Genomic DNA, 18391 nt, shown 5'->3' with positions numbered 1-18391 from the left:
ATATTGATGCAACTGTTCAGTTTTGATCAGGTTTGCCAGCTTCTGGCAGGTGATGCAAAAGCAACATTTAAGGAGACTATAGTTAGATTGACTACTTTCATATGTACGAATGCTTCAGGCTTCCCTAAAATAACCTCTTAGAAATTTCATCACTATTTATTTGAGATGTACAGAGCACTGACTAATATATGGATGATCAAATTCTGTATTTCTAAGGGCAAAATCAATACATTCTGTGATATATGAAAGATGATTTTAAAAAATAAGGGTGGAATGGCAATATATATAGAGAGATGTATGTGTTTGTATTGCATCTTAATGTTAAAAATATTTTGGGGGATAAATCTTATTTTATCTTTCATTTCACAACTTATTTTGCTCAAAGGCAGTTGCATTTTATTAACTAAGAGGCCACTGATCAGTCTATCCTTTATTCTACAGTTAAGAAGCAAATGAAAATTATTTTTTAGGAAAGAGGGTTTTGTTTTGTTTTTCCAGTTACAAAGAATCTTTATTCACTACTCATTTAGGCAACCTGCACACATCATTCATTTCTATTGAACATCCCATAGTCCCCAATAGAATGCAAAGCATATATATAGTAACCACTCAAATGTGCATGAATTAGAATGAATAACAAAGGTTTATAATGCTCCTTAAATATAAGTACTAGATAAATTAAGTTCAACATGTTCTTTGTAATAAGATACTAGAACCAAAAATGCTGTTTAGAAGACTTCCACAAGAAAGGTTAATAATTAAAGGTTGTGTTGCTACCAGTAAGAGAGTGAAAAGTCAAGCCAGAGACTAGAAGAGTAATTCACGATATTTAACCAACAAAAGTCTTGTATAGAGAATATATAAAGAACTCTGACATACAGATAAGAAAAATATGAACAACTCTCTTTTAAGAATAGGCAAAAGGTTTAAATAAGCCTTCACAGAAGAAGATACCCAAATGGCCAATGAGTATATGCATATGAAAGCGGGTACTTAATATTATTAATCAACAGAGAAATTAAAATTAATCCCCCAAATGATACCACCATATACCTATAAGAATAGTCATACTAAATGTCAGTGATGACAGGAAACATACATTGATGGTGATAGTGTAATTGGTACAAGCACTTTGGAGAATCTTTGACTGTATCTACAAAAGTTAAACATGTGCTAACACTATAATCTAACAATTCTACAACTAGATAAATAAATACCCAAGAAAAATTAGTACACCTATTCTACCAGTGCACAAGAATAAGGGAGGGGTGAGGCTGGGTGGAGGTAGGCACAACGGGGAGAATAAGAGACATCTGCAATAGTGTCAACAATGAAAATTTTAAATTAAAAATATCAAGAAATGTTAAATTATAGAGAAAACAGCAGTTTTGCCTAATCGTTTCATAACAAGCGGTTCATCTTACCTCTGCTACCAGTTGCTGAAGAGATGGTGAAGCTACAGAATGTAGACTTGAGTTACCCCTTATGGGACTATGGAGACTAACATAAGCCACAACATTTTTCTGCAGAACCTTCCTGAAATCCTGAAATGAAAAAGAAAAAAAAATTTTGTCTCTAACATAAATAAAAATAACAGATTTTATTTAATCAGTTACTTATTAAATACTAAACACTTTCTACTTAAAATCATAACATTGTACATGTTCTTTGTTGGCAATTTCATACTATTTATTAAGAGCACACAAAGTCATAAAATGATTTTGAATAAATGCGATGGATTAAACATAACAATTTGATAAAATATTTTAAATATGTTCTTGAGTCAAATTTTAAGATAGTATGTTTTTAAATGGTTAACATATTATGAGATTCACCTCCAAAATACAGAATGAAATTTTTGGTCAAGTGAGGGCACTTACTTTTATAGTCTTTGAATTAGAGAATAAACAAGGAAAAACTACTTCAGTGATTAATAAACCAACCTTTCTGTGAACCAATGAGTTACTTTTTGCACAAAGTGGTTCTTTATTCTGAGCAAATTGGAGCATAATACAATTGTACCCCTGCACATATTAACTGAAATAAAACCTGATATATTTCACGCACATTGGTATCATAAAATGATTCAAATAGAATAGCTTTTTCATTTCTCTGCTAAATCCCAAAATTTGATGACCAATGAGTCTCTTTTACTAGGTAGGTAAAAAGTCCCTCTGATATTTATCTCCTCTTCTTGAACAAATATTTAATGGATAATTACAGTGGTGGCAGTTCTATAGAAACATCCTAAAAAACATTGTAAAAATTGTATTATTTCATGTCTTAGAAACATATATTTCTTCTTCCAACACTATCAGATAAAAGACTGCAAGGACTTATAATCTCTATGGAATCAATGTTACTCTTATTTTATGTTTAAAATTCAGCTATACCTCTGTAAGAGAGGTGAAAAGACAATTAATTTAAAATTAATAAGTATTTTAAAGAAAAGTAAATGCTGCCCTAACCGGTTTGGCTCAGTGGATAGAACATTGGCCTGCAGACTAAGGGGTCCCAGGTTCGATTCTGATCAAGGGCATGTACCTTGGTTGCGGGCACATCCCCAGTAGGGGGTGTGAAGGAGGCAGCTGATCGATGTTTCTCTCTGATCTATGTTCCTAACTCTATCCCTCTCCCTTCCTCTCTGTAAAAATAAAATATATTTTAAAAGAAAAAGAATTGCTAAATTTTAACTCAGGTATTCAGTTTTATACATAACATTTTTTAAAAGCCCAGTGTTGCAAAGTACTACAGAAAAATAGCTGTTTTCACACTAGCCCATAGACACTGTCTATATGTTAGTCCATTTAATTCTCAGGAGACACTCATAATACAGGCATCCATATACCATTTGATAAATCAAGTCTTGGGGAGGGTAATCTTGTAAAAGTCCACGTGTTTCGTGGCAGAGAAGATTTGAACTCGGACTTTTTTGACTGTAAAATTTGTAGTATTTCCATAGTAGCCTGTAAAGAATAAAGATTCTTTACAGAATAAATGGTAGTTTTTGAAGAACATATCTAGTAAAATGTTATCAGCTTTCCCAAGGATCAAGATCAGTATTGAGTCAATCCTCTAATAACTAGGATATGGGTTCTTAATCTTTTTGAAGAAGAGCCTTTTCTTACATAAACATGTTTTCCTATGGACTCTCATCCTATTTAATAAAAGCCTAATATGCTAAGTGTCAGGTCGTCCGGTCAGCTGTTCAACTAACCAAAGCGTAATATGTTAATGATATGCTAAGGCTGCTCAACTGCTCACTATGACGTGCACTGACCACCAGGGGGCAGATGCTCCAACTGGAAGCTTAGCTTGCTGCTGGTGTCTGGCCTATTGGAACTGAGCGAGATGGGACAGACATGCCCTGGAGCCTTCCCATGGTCCCTCCCCAGCTTGCCAACCTCTAGTGTCCCTCCCCAGCCCGATCATGCACCATTGGGGTCCCTCGGCCTGCCCTGCACCCTCTCACAATCCGGGACCCCTCGGGGGATGTCGGAGAGCTGGTTTTTGCCTGATCCCACAGGCCAGGGTGAGGGACCCCACTGGTGCACAAATTCGTGCACCAGGCCTCTAGTATTATTATAATTGTAATTTTAGTATCTATTGATTGAAAAAGTGTAAAATCACTAAAAGGTACAACAAATTGAGTAAAACTTAAAAATCAATTTGTATTTTATTAACCACAAAAATATCTACTGATTTTGAAAATACAATTGCTCACATTAAACTAAGGCAACATTATTGATTCAACTTAAAGGCTATGATACATGATGTTCAAATAAATTCAAGTATTTTTTGCAATTCACTTTCCAATGCACAGGGGTTCAAAATATTTAAGTTAGGAACTACTAATTTTAGATAGATAAACCTGCTTTGAGAATATATACATAGCTTAGAAATATACATATTACTTTAGAATTAACATATTTATTGTGAAAGTTACTAGATAGATATCAAGAAGGCTGTATAATATAGTAGAGTAAATATTTAGAATTTAAAAGAATCTTCAAGAAATCTTAAAATGTGCCTTATTATTATAATAAAAATTAAACATTATTTTATATCTGATAAATATAGTCTGAATTATTAAAGTCAGCTCAGATCACAAATACATTCCCCAGATTGTTTTTTCCCACTTATTTATAGTCATAAGTAACATGAAATAGAAGTTTGGGAAGTTGTTTTAGCTATTACATTTTCCATTTTACTAAAAATTTGTCAATTTAATAAGGTTCTTTCAGCAATGGAGTTTATTCATTCAAACTAGATTTTTTAAAGATGGAACAAGCATTCACTCCATTAAGTTACATATGGAAAAACATTGTAATTTATAAATCTTGGTAAATTTTACATAGTACATTTTTTCCCTCAATTTAAAAAGTTTTCTGTCCTTCAAATTAAAAAACACACACACTTGCTATTTTCTTTTATATACCTTTTAAATATTTTCTTTGGTATCCAATAGACATTTGATATATATATCTCTCTCTCCCCCTCTCTCTCTCTTTTGAGTGCTTAAATTAAAAAAAAATCAACAATAGAATTTCCCATTAGATATTTAGAATTATTTTTTCTAAAGCTGAGGTAGTGAATAAACTAAAGAGGTTTTATTTTTCCTAGCTACAAATGTATAGGTTTTTTATAAATGTTTCCATTGCACCACTTTTAAAAAATCCTAAAAGTAAATAGAATGTCTAAGTTTTACATTGTTCTCATTACTGCAAATATGGCATGAATCCAAGTATCAGTTGTCATATTCTATTAAAAACAGCACATCTGTGAGACACAGACATAGAAGCATTCGATATTAAATATTCCAGTTGTTTTCTAACCATGACCCATTCATTTGGACAAAGGCTTTTTAAGGTAGGTAGGTAAGTATTTATGTAGGTAGGAAAGAAGCAGGGAGATAGGTTTGGAAGAATAGAGAGAGGAAGGAGTAGAGGGAGGGAGGAGAAGAGGAAAGAAGGAAAAAACCACACACTATTTTGAGTCTAGTCTCCATATTGCATCTCTAAATTACAAACTAAGGTTATAAATATTTAACAGAGGAAAAGGTTTCCTTATTCTAGATAATGGCTAGAAAGTTTTAAAAGAAAGGTTAATGGGATGTATCATTTAATTCTTTCTTGTCCTATTCCTGTCAACCTGTCTGTGGAGATATGCAATAACCAGGTAAACACTATTGTGGGCATATTAGAGTCTGTAGATCTGGAATCAATAAGAATAGATAGTAGATCATACACAATTCACTGTGGTCCAACTGTAATCACCCTTCATTCTTCTGAGTGATTTCAGCAACCTAGCAGGTATGACATCCTGGTTGAAATGCACATTCTTGTCCTTGGCTTTGACAATTTTACTTTGTCTACTTTACTGAGAAAGAGAAAGAGAGAGAGAGAGAGAGAGAGAGAGAGAGAGAGAGAGAGAGAGAGAGAATACTAAAGAATGTACATTTACCTCTCCCCATTCATATGAGCCAATATTGCCAAACTCTGTTCCTCCCCAGGAACAGAAAACAATACTGCGGTCTGGTCTCCACCCTCTCTTCACTCTTAGCATCACGGCCTGGATGAAAGCTGTGATTATGGCAGTGCTGCTGGCCCATTCTTGCCCCCGGTAACTGGATGCCGTATGATGGTGGCTGCCAACTATGACATACCGGTCTGGAAGTAGAAAGAAACAAGAGCCATTAAAACAAAATATAAACCTTTAACAATAAACTTAATGACATTTACATAATCCTATTGCACAACTGAGCAACAATTATGCAAAATTGTTCTAATAATTAAGACTACTTTACATTTTTCACCCCTGTCTTGATTTGCACATCTGTGTATATCAAAGCAGAGGCAGCTGCTGAACCCAATTATGAACCCAAAGCTTAGATTCATATTACTGTCCTCTGTGACATGCATATTAATTAGTGAGGTATACAAATATGCCACAATGAAACCTTTATCTAACATTTTTTCCAGAATCATAGTGGGAAGTGCCCTGTAAACAATGTCTGTATGCTCAGTAAATATTAATGAACTATTAAATCATTGAGGGAGCAGTTATTTAGTAGCTTTAAATATTAAAAATGTGGTAGTTATATATGGATTTTGCAATAAGTATTTAGGGAATTAATTATAGTTTTAGCCTCACTTTTTTCTCTGAAGAATAAAAAATCAACAACAGCAAAAGGCATCCAATTACTGTACAAGTTTCCTTTTCACATATTTTATTTTATATAATCATACAAAATATATTAGGTATGCTATTAGAAAGGTCTCAATGACACGTGGAATGCCTACTCAATGTACGTTACTGACTATTGTCATCAATAAGTAGGCTAAAGACATGCTTTCAGAGTTTCCTCAGATTTTCGTGTCAGTGACTGTTATTGATACAGAGCTAAAGGTATTTGCTTAGTGGGCCTATGCATTTGTGTACCATGATTTCTTCATTGAGTATCATCGCATTAGGAGATGTCTCATAGCTTGATGCTTAAGTGTGCAGACTCTGAGGCCTGCCTGCATCGGTTTAAAGCCAGGCTATTCAACTTACTAGTTGTGTGACTGTAGAAAGCTTACTTAATCATTCTATGTATTAATTTCTTCAACTATAAAATGGGAATAAAAATAGGACATACATCATTCAGTTGTTTTGAGGTTTAAGTGAACTACTATTTGTAAAGCACTTTGAACAGTGACTGATACATAATAAGTAGTACATATGTGTAGAATAAATTAATCACCAGTTGATTCATGGTATCAAAAGGCTACCACATGGGAAACATCACTGTGTGAAGCTATTTTAGATTTCCACACTGATATTGGACCCAGCAATGTCTTTGATCTGCCAACATTTCATCAAAATTTAATTAATAGTATACATAGTGTGTCTGCAAGTGTTAGAACCCTGGGAATTTATTCACTCATTTCCCAGATATGTGTGAAAGTTCTGTTTGAATTGTATGTTGTAAAGAAGAATCTAAAAATCTTAATAATGACTGATGATTGTTTCTAATTTTCAGTCATTAAAATTGTGTGATGTTTTGTTTAAGATTTAAAGAAGATCTTAGAAGCTTTGCTTATATGCATGGAAGTATACTACCGGTAAAGTGATTAAATATTTTTTCTATATTGAATCTTTATAAGGAAAGTTTTTACCCTAAAGATAATATAATACTGAACAATTTGGTTTTTCAATAATAACTTGCAAATGCAGCAATATTGATAAATACAGAGGTGGGCAAAAATAGGTTTACAGTTGTTTGTATGGAAAAAAGACATGCAGGTTATGATTATTACAATTGCTTTATTAACCCTCTGTTTTGCATACTCACAACTGTAAACCAATTTTTGCCAACCCTTGTATTTCTAGTGCTTCAATTAGATAGCCTTATGATGGGAATTTGTTAAAATTCAGTGGTAAGAATTTTCAAATGTATGCATATCTTGTGTTATTGAGCAGAAATTGTTCAACATTTATACTATAAGTAAATCAGAGGAAATATATACCTCCCATTAATTTTGTAAGAGTTGGCTGGCAAGAATCTAAGGGGATATAAAACTTGATCTCAGAAATCTCTGGGTTAGCAAATATAGGGTCAATTTGACTAAAGTCATAGAGAATACTTGTCCAAGGAGAACTAGAGTAAATGTCCCAAACAAATTAATAGAAGTGGCACAAGTGTACTAAAAAGACTGTTGCATTCTACACTGTATACCGAGCACACCAGACAGTAATAGGTGATCTAAACACTCAATGTATTTGAAAGTGTTGCTATTAATCTCTTACTATATGTGTCAGTTATTTTTACTTTTTTGGCCTGTATAACATTAGCCCAAGATTCAATCAGCATCCTGTAATAAAGGTTAATTTATTTAAAATGTAACCAGGTGATCATTTTCATAAGCATCTTTGAAACCTAAAGCCATGCAAACCGTAGGCAGAATTTTCAGTGGACCAAGGGTCAGAGACAGGATATAGATAAATGGATTAGATTTGAAGAAAAAGCAAACAAACAAACTACAAACAAAAAAAGCCCCACATGCCATTAAAACTTAAACATTTTATTTTTAAAGTATTTTTTTAAATAAAAATACCTTTGACACTGCTACAGTGAATAAAAGAAAAACAAAGAGATAGAAGACATTGGCTTGTACAGCTTATCTACACCAGGCACATGCCAGTTTAATTTTGTTTTGATTTCTTCTCTACTATGATTTACTTTTGAAGAGATATTGTAAGAAAGAAAATAAAGATCCACTTCAAGGTTTCATATTGTCCCCCTCTTAGAGTGCTATAAACTTCTGGTTACATGTAATATAGGATATTTAACTATGCTATTGAATTATTATAGAGCAATTCTTTGTGATGTTTTGTGTAAAATGTAGATTACAAATTCTTTACCATACTTACCTGGAGAAGTCAAGCCCTTTAAATATCCAACAACATTAGTAATTGTTTTGAATGCTGTGACTGTTTGAACTTGCATGTTGACAATTATTTTTTCTGAAAAAAAATTAAAGGTGATTGTTCTCTATATTTTATGTCTTTTCTTAAAATATTCAAATTTATTTACCCAATATCATCAGCAAAATAATTCTGAATAATTAAATTTTAAAGATAACTAAAGTTACACTTTTTTGACAAATATTTATTCAACACTTTGTATAGACTCTATTTTAGGTACCTGCTATGCAATGATGACTAATATACAATTGCTAGCCTCATAGAACTACAGAGCCAAACATAGGCAATTCTAACGTTCCCATTTAGAGACGATATAATGGAGTTCAACATGAGAGCACATAGAAGACGACCTTGGGGAGAGGTGGAAACTCATATTTTTAAAGAAAGAAATATATCAATATAAAACATTTCCAAAGAATTTTAGGTACTTTTCTAACATCAGAAAAAGAACATGTGGAATATAATTTAAATGTTCCTGTATAATGCATTGTTACATTATCACTTTGAAAACTGTAAAGCATTACACACATTAAAAGAATTAACACCTTAGCTATACATATTTTCAAATATTGGATTCCTCATTTCCACCTGTGTTTGTGGGTCTCTCTCCTGTAGTCTAAATCTCCACCAATTGCCCTGACTCTTTGAGTTCTATTCATGCTTGACATTAATATTTTTATAACAAATAAGGCAAAGACACCCATCAGGAGGGACTCCAGTCACAGTTCTAAAGTGATCTCTGAAGGCTCAAGGTGTTAACGTGTTAATCCTGTATTTAATGGAATCGGTAAATCAGGGGGTTTCTAGGGGATGTTCAAGGGCAGCCAGATGGTAGTGTTGGGATGAGGTGGGGTGGAGTGGGAGGCAATAACCAAGCAGCTAATTCAAAATAGACATGCTCTAGTTCTGACAGGCCTTTCAAAGGCACTTCCGACGGCTAGCTGAAAATTGTTAGGATAAATAAGTTGCTTCTTCCTTGACTGTACCATTCTAACAAGTTAAATGGAAAATCCATACACTGAATCTGTTAAAATTATAACTAAAACAAGAGTAAAGAGATCCTGAGAGAATACCTGAGGGCCCCATGCATGAAGAAAGGAAATCTGCTTAGAGCCTGGGGTTTTCATTTGAATGCTCTGCATCTTTGTTTGCTTTACATTAATACAGCTTAGTTGTTTAGAATAGCTTCAGATCTACAGAAAACTTGACAGAAAGTACAGTTCTAAATATCCTTTCCCTTTCCCCCAATTATGAACATCTTTCATTAGTGTGATACATTTATTGCCTTGATAAGGCAATATTAATACGTTTTTTACTGAAGACCACACTTCGTTTTGTGTACTTCTATGGGTTTTGACAAATGCATAATGACATGCATCCAACATTACAGAATAGTAATCATATACATCATACAGAATGGTTTCATTGCCCAAACTGTAACTTTACCTATTCATCTTTACCCTCCTCCCTCCCTCCTGAACTCCTGGCAACCACTGATCTTTTAAATGTCTCCAAATTTTTGACTTTTCAAAAATGTCATATAGTTGGACTCATATGTTTGTTTTTAATATGGGTTTAATTCCCTTTTCTAAGTTTGTTCCAAATAGTCCAGGTAAGTGAACTTTTGATAAAAGAATCATTACCATATAGTTTGTTAAAAATATTTCCAACTTAGCCCTGACCAGCTTGGCTCAGTGGATAGAGCATCGGCCTGTGGACTGAAGGGTCCCAGGTTCGATTCCGGTCAAGGGCAAGTACTTTGGTTGCTGGCACATCCCCAGTCGGGGGTGTGCAGGAGGCAGCTGTTCAATCTTTCTCTTTCAACAATGTTTCTAACTCTCTGCCCCTCTTCCTTCCTCTCTGTAAAAGAAATCAATACAATATATTAAAAAAAATATTTCCAGCTTATTCTTTAGTTAGATATGGATGAAGAATTTTGTCTGTTTTAAGACTGAATATGCAAGAAAACCTTACAATACATACAAATGTGCATGTACAATTAATATAAATGTGCAATATACTGCTTGCAAATTTTCCTTATATTAAAGAGTGCTTCAAAATTTATAATAGCCACTTTCACACATATACACTAATTTTCATTGGATCTCAATAATTTTTGAAATCACCAAGTTAAATATCTTCTATTATCCTCATTTACTGAATGAAGCACATAAGAGCAAAACTGGGACTCAAACCCAGGTCTTCATATAAACAACATTTTTATCTGAAAAATAAAGCATCTCACTGTAAGACTCCAGTTTTTTATTATGAGAAATGTATCATATATAAATGAATATAAATAATATAATATATAATGATGATCCACGTCTGCTTTTAACATTTTATTTTACTATAGTTCCTTCATCATATCCTTTCCCAATGGACAAATAACTACAGTCTTATAGATTTAGTTCTTTAAGGTTGTTAATCATTTCCAGTTTTTTGTTATATAGATATAGATAGGTGGATAGATTTATAAGCAGATGTAGGTATATATAGGCATAGGCAAAAACAGACATAAAGATTTAATTATTTTAAAGGATACTCCATTTTATACAAATTATGTTTTTTTTTTCACTTAGCATTATTCTATATAATAAGAGAGGAATATGCTAATTATCCATTACTCCCTGAAGTGTAATGACCAACAGCTTAATGACCTGATCATAGATCTGCAGGAGGATGGGGCAGTGAACTATAAGCTGGCTGCAGAGAACTACAGGAGAGACAGGGCAGCAAGCAAGCAGGAGGCAGAGAGCTATAGCAGGGGGGCAGGGCAGCAAGCTATGGGGGAGGGAGGAGCTACAGGAGGGGTACAGGGACCTACTGGCACACGGATTTGTGCACAGGGCTACTAGTATTTTTTCTTAAAAGTAAATGGAGATCTATAGCATTAATTCTAACTGCTAAGAAGTATTTGGTTGTAGAATTAACCCAGTTTATTCTACAATTCTATTACTGAGGATTAGTGAGGTCATTTACAAATTTTCAGCATTACATTGTGGCAAAGAATATTTTTACATTTTATTTCATGTGTGCCACACATTCTCAAATAGATAACTAGAAGTAGAATTTCTGAATTATTATATAGTGTGGGTAACTTCAACTTTATTAGCTATGTAGAAATTGCTCCACAGACTTTTAAATTTTGACATTTTGATGTGTACAAAAATTTCATTATTGTCTTATTTTGCATTGCCTTGATTATTAGTGAGGTTCAGCAATATTTTGTATGTATATTCATAATTCCAGTTTATTCTTCAGCCATTTTTCCTTAACTTGTTTATCATTTAGGTATTTTTTTACAGTTTTTAATTGAAATATTATTGACTTGTTCATTATATGTTTTATAAATATTTTTAACCTGTGATTTTCATTTTCTTGCTAATTATCATATTTTAAAATATTAATATGTTCAAATTGGTCAATACTGAGTACTGGGGGGGTTGTTTGCTTTGTTTCATGTTATGCAGGAAACTTTCTTATTCTGATGTCAGGAAAATGTTCCTCAAATATTTTAAAGATGAATTTTCAAATTTGTGTGTTTAATCCAGACAGAATCTGTTATGAAGTAGAAATTCAACTTTACCTCTGCTCTATGGATAGCCAACTATTCTCACTTATTTTACTGAAGTATTAATTAAGCTGCTGTCATATAATGAGATCTAATTCATATATGGATTTGTTTATAGCCTTGCTATTACATTTTATTTTAACCAGTGCCATCCTTTTTAAATTAATATAACTTTATAATGAATGAAATGATGGGTCTTCTATAATCATCATCGTTATACTCATGTAATTATTATTACTCAATTTTGGGGATTCTTATGGACCATTATTTTCATATGAACTTATATATTAGTTTGGCATGTATCATGAAAAGATATTTCAGAATTTTATTAGGATTGCATTAAAGTAATATACCCATTTGAGAAAATTATACTGAGTCTTCCAGCAATGAACATGTTGTCTCTCAATTTATTTCAGTTGCTTTTAATAAAGTTTGTTTTTTTCTTCATAAAGGTTTTATACAACTGTTATTACGTTTATTTTTAGTTTCTCTGTTAATAGATTATCTACACTAATAAAAGAGAAACATGCAAATTGACCGTATCTCTGCTACGTCCACAAGCCATGCCCACCAGACAATTAGGAGTGAGTATGCAAATTAACCTAACCAAGATGGTGGCGGCCATGGAGCTGTAGCAAGCAAGAGGCTTGGGTTGCCACGGCAATGGAGGAAGCCAAGCTTCCCGCCCGCCCTGGCCGGCCCTGGCCTCCACTCAAGGCTACAAAGTTTCAATTATAGAAGATAAATAAATCCCAACAAAAATGACAGCGGCCACAGAGCTGGAGTGAGCAGGAGACTTGGGTTGCCCCTGACGATGGAGGAAACCAAGCTTCCCACCCACCCTGGCTGGCCCTGGCCTCTGCTCAAGGCTACAAAGTTTCAATTATAGAAGATGGATAAATCCCAGATACTTGCTTCCAGCTGGCCCTGGCCTCTGCTCAAGGAGTCACTGAAGAAAAAAAGGATGGGCTGGGAGCTTGGGTCACTGGGTGGGGGGGGGGGGGGTGATCAGGCCAGGATGGGATGGCAGTTGTGGGTGATCAGGCTGGTGGGGAGTGGGGCTGATAGGGGTAAGCAGACTAGCAGGGGGGCCAGTTGGGGGTGAGCAGGCCATCAGTGGGGGTCAGTTGGAGGTAATTAGGACAGCAGGGGTGGGGCAGTTTGGAGTGATCAGGCCAGCAGGAGGGAAGTTGGGGGTGAGCAGGCAAGTGGGGAGGGAAAGTGGGGGTGAGCAGACCAGCAGGGGGGATCACTTGGGGGTGAGCAGGCCAGCAGGCAGAGTGGTTAGGGGCAATCAGGCAGGCAGGCAGGCGGGTGAGCGGCTGGAATCAGCAGTCCCGGATTGTGAGAGGGATGTCCGACTACCGGTTTAGGCCCGATCCCTGTAAACCGGCAGTAGGACATCCTTTGAGGGGTCCCAGATTGGAGAGGGTGCAAGGCGGGCTGAGGAACACCCCCCCCCATGCATGAATTTTGTGCACCGGGCCACTAGTAATATTGTATAATGTATTTGACTATGTAAAAGCATGCTATTTCATTTTACATCTTGGTCTTACAATGAGCCTTCTTATTAATCTCCTATTATTCTAATACTTGATTATAGGGTTTTTATTTTCCTAGTTTCAATGTAAACAATTACTTTTTGAAAAGGATAATTTTGTTTATTCCTTTCACATTTCCCTAGCTTTGACTGACTGTTCATATCATCTTGCCTAGGACTGCCAGTGCAGTGTGGAATGGGGCTGTGAGAATAGCATTCTTTGGTCCTTGCTTTGTGTTTTTCACTTTAAAAATGTTTCCAAGATTTTATTATTTTAAAAAAGATGTTTTCTATATTTTTCTGGAAATTTCCTTTATCAGATTAGAAAGATCATTGCTATTCTTACTTTGCTAAGAGGTTTTCTTATAAAGAGTTGTTGAATAATGTTTGAAATAATTGTAAGATTTTTCACTTTATATTGTGAAATAAAATGCATATATTCCTGGAATAAGCTCTGTTTGGTCATCTGTATTCTATATTCTGTTATTACTATTTTTGGATATTTGCATATATATTTATGTGACTGATTGATCATTTCACTTCTCATTTGTTCTTTGCTTATTTTGATATCTGTATTATACAATTTCACAAATTTTTGTTGTTAATCCTCACTTGAGGATATTTTTCCATTGATTTTTAGGGAAAGTGGAAGAGAGAGGGAAAGACAGAGAGAAACATTGATGTGAGAGAAACACATCGATTGGTTGTCTCCTACATGAGCCTTGACCAGGGCCCTTGCCGGGGAAGAGACTGCAACCAAGGTAAGTGCCCTTGACCTGAATTGAACCCAGGACCCTTTGGTCTGCAGGCCGAGGATCTATCCACTGAGCCAAACTGGCTAGGGCAATCACAAATATTTAGAAATCTTTGCTCCTTTTCATAGATTCTGTAAAAGTTTATATAGCATGAGCAATCATCCATTTTACAAAGGAGTGCTAGGATTCATGCATAAAACTATTTGACCCTGATTACCTTCTGTGAAAAGGGGCAAGGAGGATTGCTGTATATTTTTATAATTTTATTTCATTTCATTAATATTTGCAAACAAATATTATTAAAATTGTTATTATAAGTATATTCAGATTTTAAGATTTTGTATTCTAAATTTATTTGCATTTAGTTGTTCATTCTATTATGCAAAAAAATCACTGCCATTTAATGCTATTTTGTCTTCTTTTCTATTTCTAACATTAACTTACTTTAGCCTTTTTTCCTTCATCACTTTTGCTAAAAGTAAATTAATTTATCAATATTCCCAAAGAACACATTTTGGAGTTAGTAAGTAATCATTATTATTATTTCATCACATCTATTTTGTTTTATACTTATTGGCTTTGGTAAATTTTTCTTAAATATATTCTCTTATTTTTACTTAACTTCTTAAGTTAAATGATTAGCTCATTTACCTTTCATGTCTCTCTCTCTCTCTCTCTCTCTCTCTCTCTCTCTATATATATATATATATATATATATATATATATATATATATACTGAGTGGCCAGATTATTACAGATTATTATGCTTTCAGAGATCATAATAATCTGGCCACTCAGTGATATACTAGTGTATATGTATATTCACATACATATGCATTTAAGGCTACAAATTTTCTATGCATGTATTAAGGTAATTTTTAAAATATTCAAATATAAGATGTATGTTACTGTTTTGATATTGATGTCTAACTTAATTATGTATAAAAAACAAGGTCTGTATGCTACTGATAGTTTGATATTAGGTGAAATTTGTTTTGTGACTCTATAGGCAATTACATCTGATAAATAGAAAATAAATATTTTTATAAATGGTCCCATATCATTAATGTGTGTTCCTTGTGATATGGCTGCAGCATTCCATATATGTGTCCAGTAGAACAAGCTTGAAAAATGTGTGGCTATAACTTTATTAATTGTTCTATGTATTTTCCCTGTTAGATTATTGATACATGTTAAAATTTCCCATGTAATGTTGTCAATTTATCCTAGCCATACTATAATTTTTTTTTACATATTTTAGACTAGTTTCTTGTATACAATTTGAAATTGCTATGGTTTTCTTATTTCTATAAAAATACATAAAATTTTTTTCTTCATATTTTCTCTATTCCAATATTCCTATACAGTCCTCCCCCATCCTTTGATATTAATATAATTACTCAGCCTTTCTTTGGCTTAGTGTTTCTCTGATACATATTTTCCCAGCATTACATTTATTTTTGCCAGGCATCCCAGGAACATATCTGGATTAGAGACAATTTTTATGAGAATTTCTTGGCTTGGATTTTCTATACTACAGTGGGAATACAAATTGTGAGCCAGGGAGCTTGATTTCTAAATGCAGATTTAATTTTTTTTCACCCAGAATTCAGACAGAAGAAAGCATTTCTCCAACAGTGGGTTGATTTCTTTCTAGCCTTCCCACTTTCACCACATGGTCTTGATTTTATATAGGAATGTTAGTTACAACTTTCTTATAGAAACATAATCATGCTTTTTGTCCCAATGTGATTGCTATATCCCCACCCTAATTAATCAGGATGTATAACCTCCCAACACCAGGCAACTACAGGGTCAGCTCTTTTGATTATTTCTTTGATTCTTTGTTCTGTCTTAATTTTTGCTTCTGGGTATTTGAAAAATCTCTTTTATATTTGGTTTTGAAAACATTTTCCCTTCTATATTATACAGAGTTCCTAAACATTTATATGGATTATTTCATATTATCCTGCCCTCTTTTACATTCTGAAGTCTTGAGAAAGAGAAGACAACATGTTGTTCTGAGAAGGATGCTGTATTTACCTGGGATCTTTCTTACTGATAGGACTTCCTTATGCATCACTGGGCAAAGCCCAGATCCACATAATGACTTAAAACATAGCAAAACACAGATTTTATCCAAATTTTATTTATATCTAAATATATTATGTTGTTTCTAATAAGTATTGTTTTCTATTATTCCATATTCATAATTGTAAACAAAATTGCAGAGTCCTTTTTCTTTCAATAGAAGCAGCACCATGATCACATTTTCAATTTTAATAATGTAAATTCTTGAATAAACTTTCACTCTCATGATGCATCTACTGCTACTGGCATTGCTAATTTGAACAAACTATTGGTAAAGCAATATTACTTTTTATAAAAATAACAGTAGCAATCCTGTGCCTTGGAACTTATCCTATAAGAATAATTAAACTCATTACAGAAAACAACCTAAGAATCCCAAACATGGGAATTACTTAGAAAAGTGTAATAAAATGTGTGGCTGTTAAAATGTAAAATAATATTTAAGAACATGGTATGTTATAAATAACAAGAACAACATACAAAGAAGAACACATGGTAATCGAACTTGGTAAAATGTGCATATTGATGGGCAAAATATCCAAAAGGAAAGAGTAATAAGTGAAATCAAAATTGATTTAGAAAAGCCTCCTCACATCTGCTGCGATGAAATGCTGTTTAAAGAGGCTTGAGCAAACCTGAACTCTTAGGTATTTCCTTCTCTCTTCCACCTTCCCAAGGCTGGTGAAATTAAAACCGAAGGAGACTGTCATTTCACCAGATAACATTGAACCCCTGAAAATTAAGGATGCCCAGTGAACTGGCAGAAACTGAGGGTAGTTCAGAATACTTGCATAGTACCTGAGAACACATGGACTCTCTCTCACTATACACATCAAGGAAGATATAAACAGGGGCCTAACTTCACTCTGTCCCCCTATAAGCCACAGGAGGTGTAGCTGATATGTCCAGGGAAACATGATCTCCCACCAAAATGCCAACTTACCTGACGTCCACAACCCACATGAAAGAAAGTTAGTACAAAGAACACATAAACTGCCCAAAGTAAAGACATTGACACCCACAGTAAGTTCATTTAAAAATAAGCATTGTAATTAAACTCAACATGGGAAGGAAATGTATTAGCAATAAACAACCAACCAGATGATATTTTTAAAAAGAGAAAATAAATAATAGGTATGGAAAATAGAATATGAAAATAAATATACCAATAAATGGAATGAGTAGAGAGAGGTGGTAATGTTAGCATAGTTAACATAGGATGGGAACAAAGGGAATCATTTATTAAGCTGGAGTAAATAGGAAGGGCAAACTTCATAGTCACTTCCTGAGAGGGTAATTAAAACTCAATCTGGAGATTACTTATGAGAGCCCAGCAAAACAGAATTAAAAGAACCGATATAATCAATTGCTATTCTTATTGTGTTTCTGCAAATAATCTGACTGAATTGAAACTGGACTTAATGCAGTACATAAATTGATCTTAATTTAGCTCTTTAATAAAAAGAGGGTAATTTTAAGGGGAGAAATTGTGTTTAAATCACAATGCCCAGTTGTGGATACTAGACTCAAGTTCAGTTAATTGTCTTCGAATTTTTGTTTTTCAACTAGAAATTGAACTGGATCCTGAATTCTTCTAGTATTCTTCAAGCATCCAAACTAATGTTTCCTTTTTATCCCTTCTTTGACTTTGAATTACTGAGAACTAAAACTTTTTCTTAACACTGTGTATGCCATACAGAATTTACCTGAGCACCTGATGATATCACTAGAGATAGTCAAACTTCAGACAAGAAGGATCTTTCAGGTTGTCAATGCTTGCTTTCTTTTCACCCCAGCAAAATAAACTTTTGAGCCTTACATCTAAACACGTTTTCACCTTATTAATGGAGAAAATGAGACTTTTGGGTTTTTTTGTTTGTTTTTTTTTTGGGGGGGGGGGGATGAGGCTAGCAATCTGAATCTGTGCCAGTAACCTAATGCACATTCTTATTAGCCTATAGT

The 18391-nt window shown here is 33.9% G+C and overlaps 1 protein-coding gene across 6 annotated transcripts in view; it reads right to left on the bottom strand.

Annotated features, from left to right (window-relative positions):
* Positions 1-18391, bottom strand: part of NAALADL2 (N-acetylated alpha-linked acidic dipeptidase like 2) — a 1181205-nt gene that overhangs the window by 305470 nt on the left and 857344 nt on the right. For all 6 annotated transcript variants that reach the window (XM_079765801.1, XM_079765802.1, XM_079765799.1 and 3 more), the window contains 3 exons: positions 8416-8508; positions 5464-5669; positions 1425-1544 (listed from right to left, as the gene is read on the bottom strand). In XM_079765801.1, the coding sequence (XP_079621927.1) occupies positions 1425-1544; positions 5464-5669; positions 8416-8508 (419 nt within the window). The remainder of the gene's footprint in view (positions 1-1424; positions 1545-5463; positions 5670-8415; positions 8509-18391) is intronic.

The sequence above is a fragment of the Cnephaeus nilssonii genome, assembly GCF_951640355.1.
Source record: "Cnephaeus nilssonii genome assembly, chromosome: 3".
NCBI classification, from domain to species: Eukaryota; Metazoa; Chordata; class Mammalia; order Chiroptera; family Vespertilionidae; genus Cnephaeus; species Cnephaeus nilssonii.
This window is presented reverse-complemented; position numbering and strand designations above follow the sequence as displayed.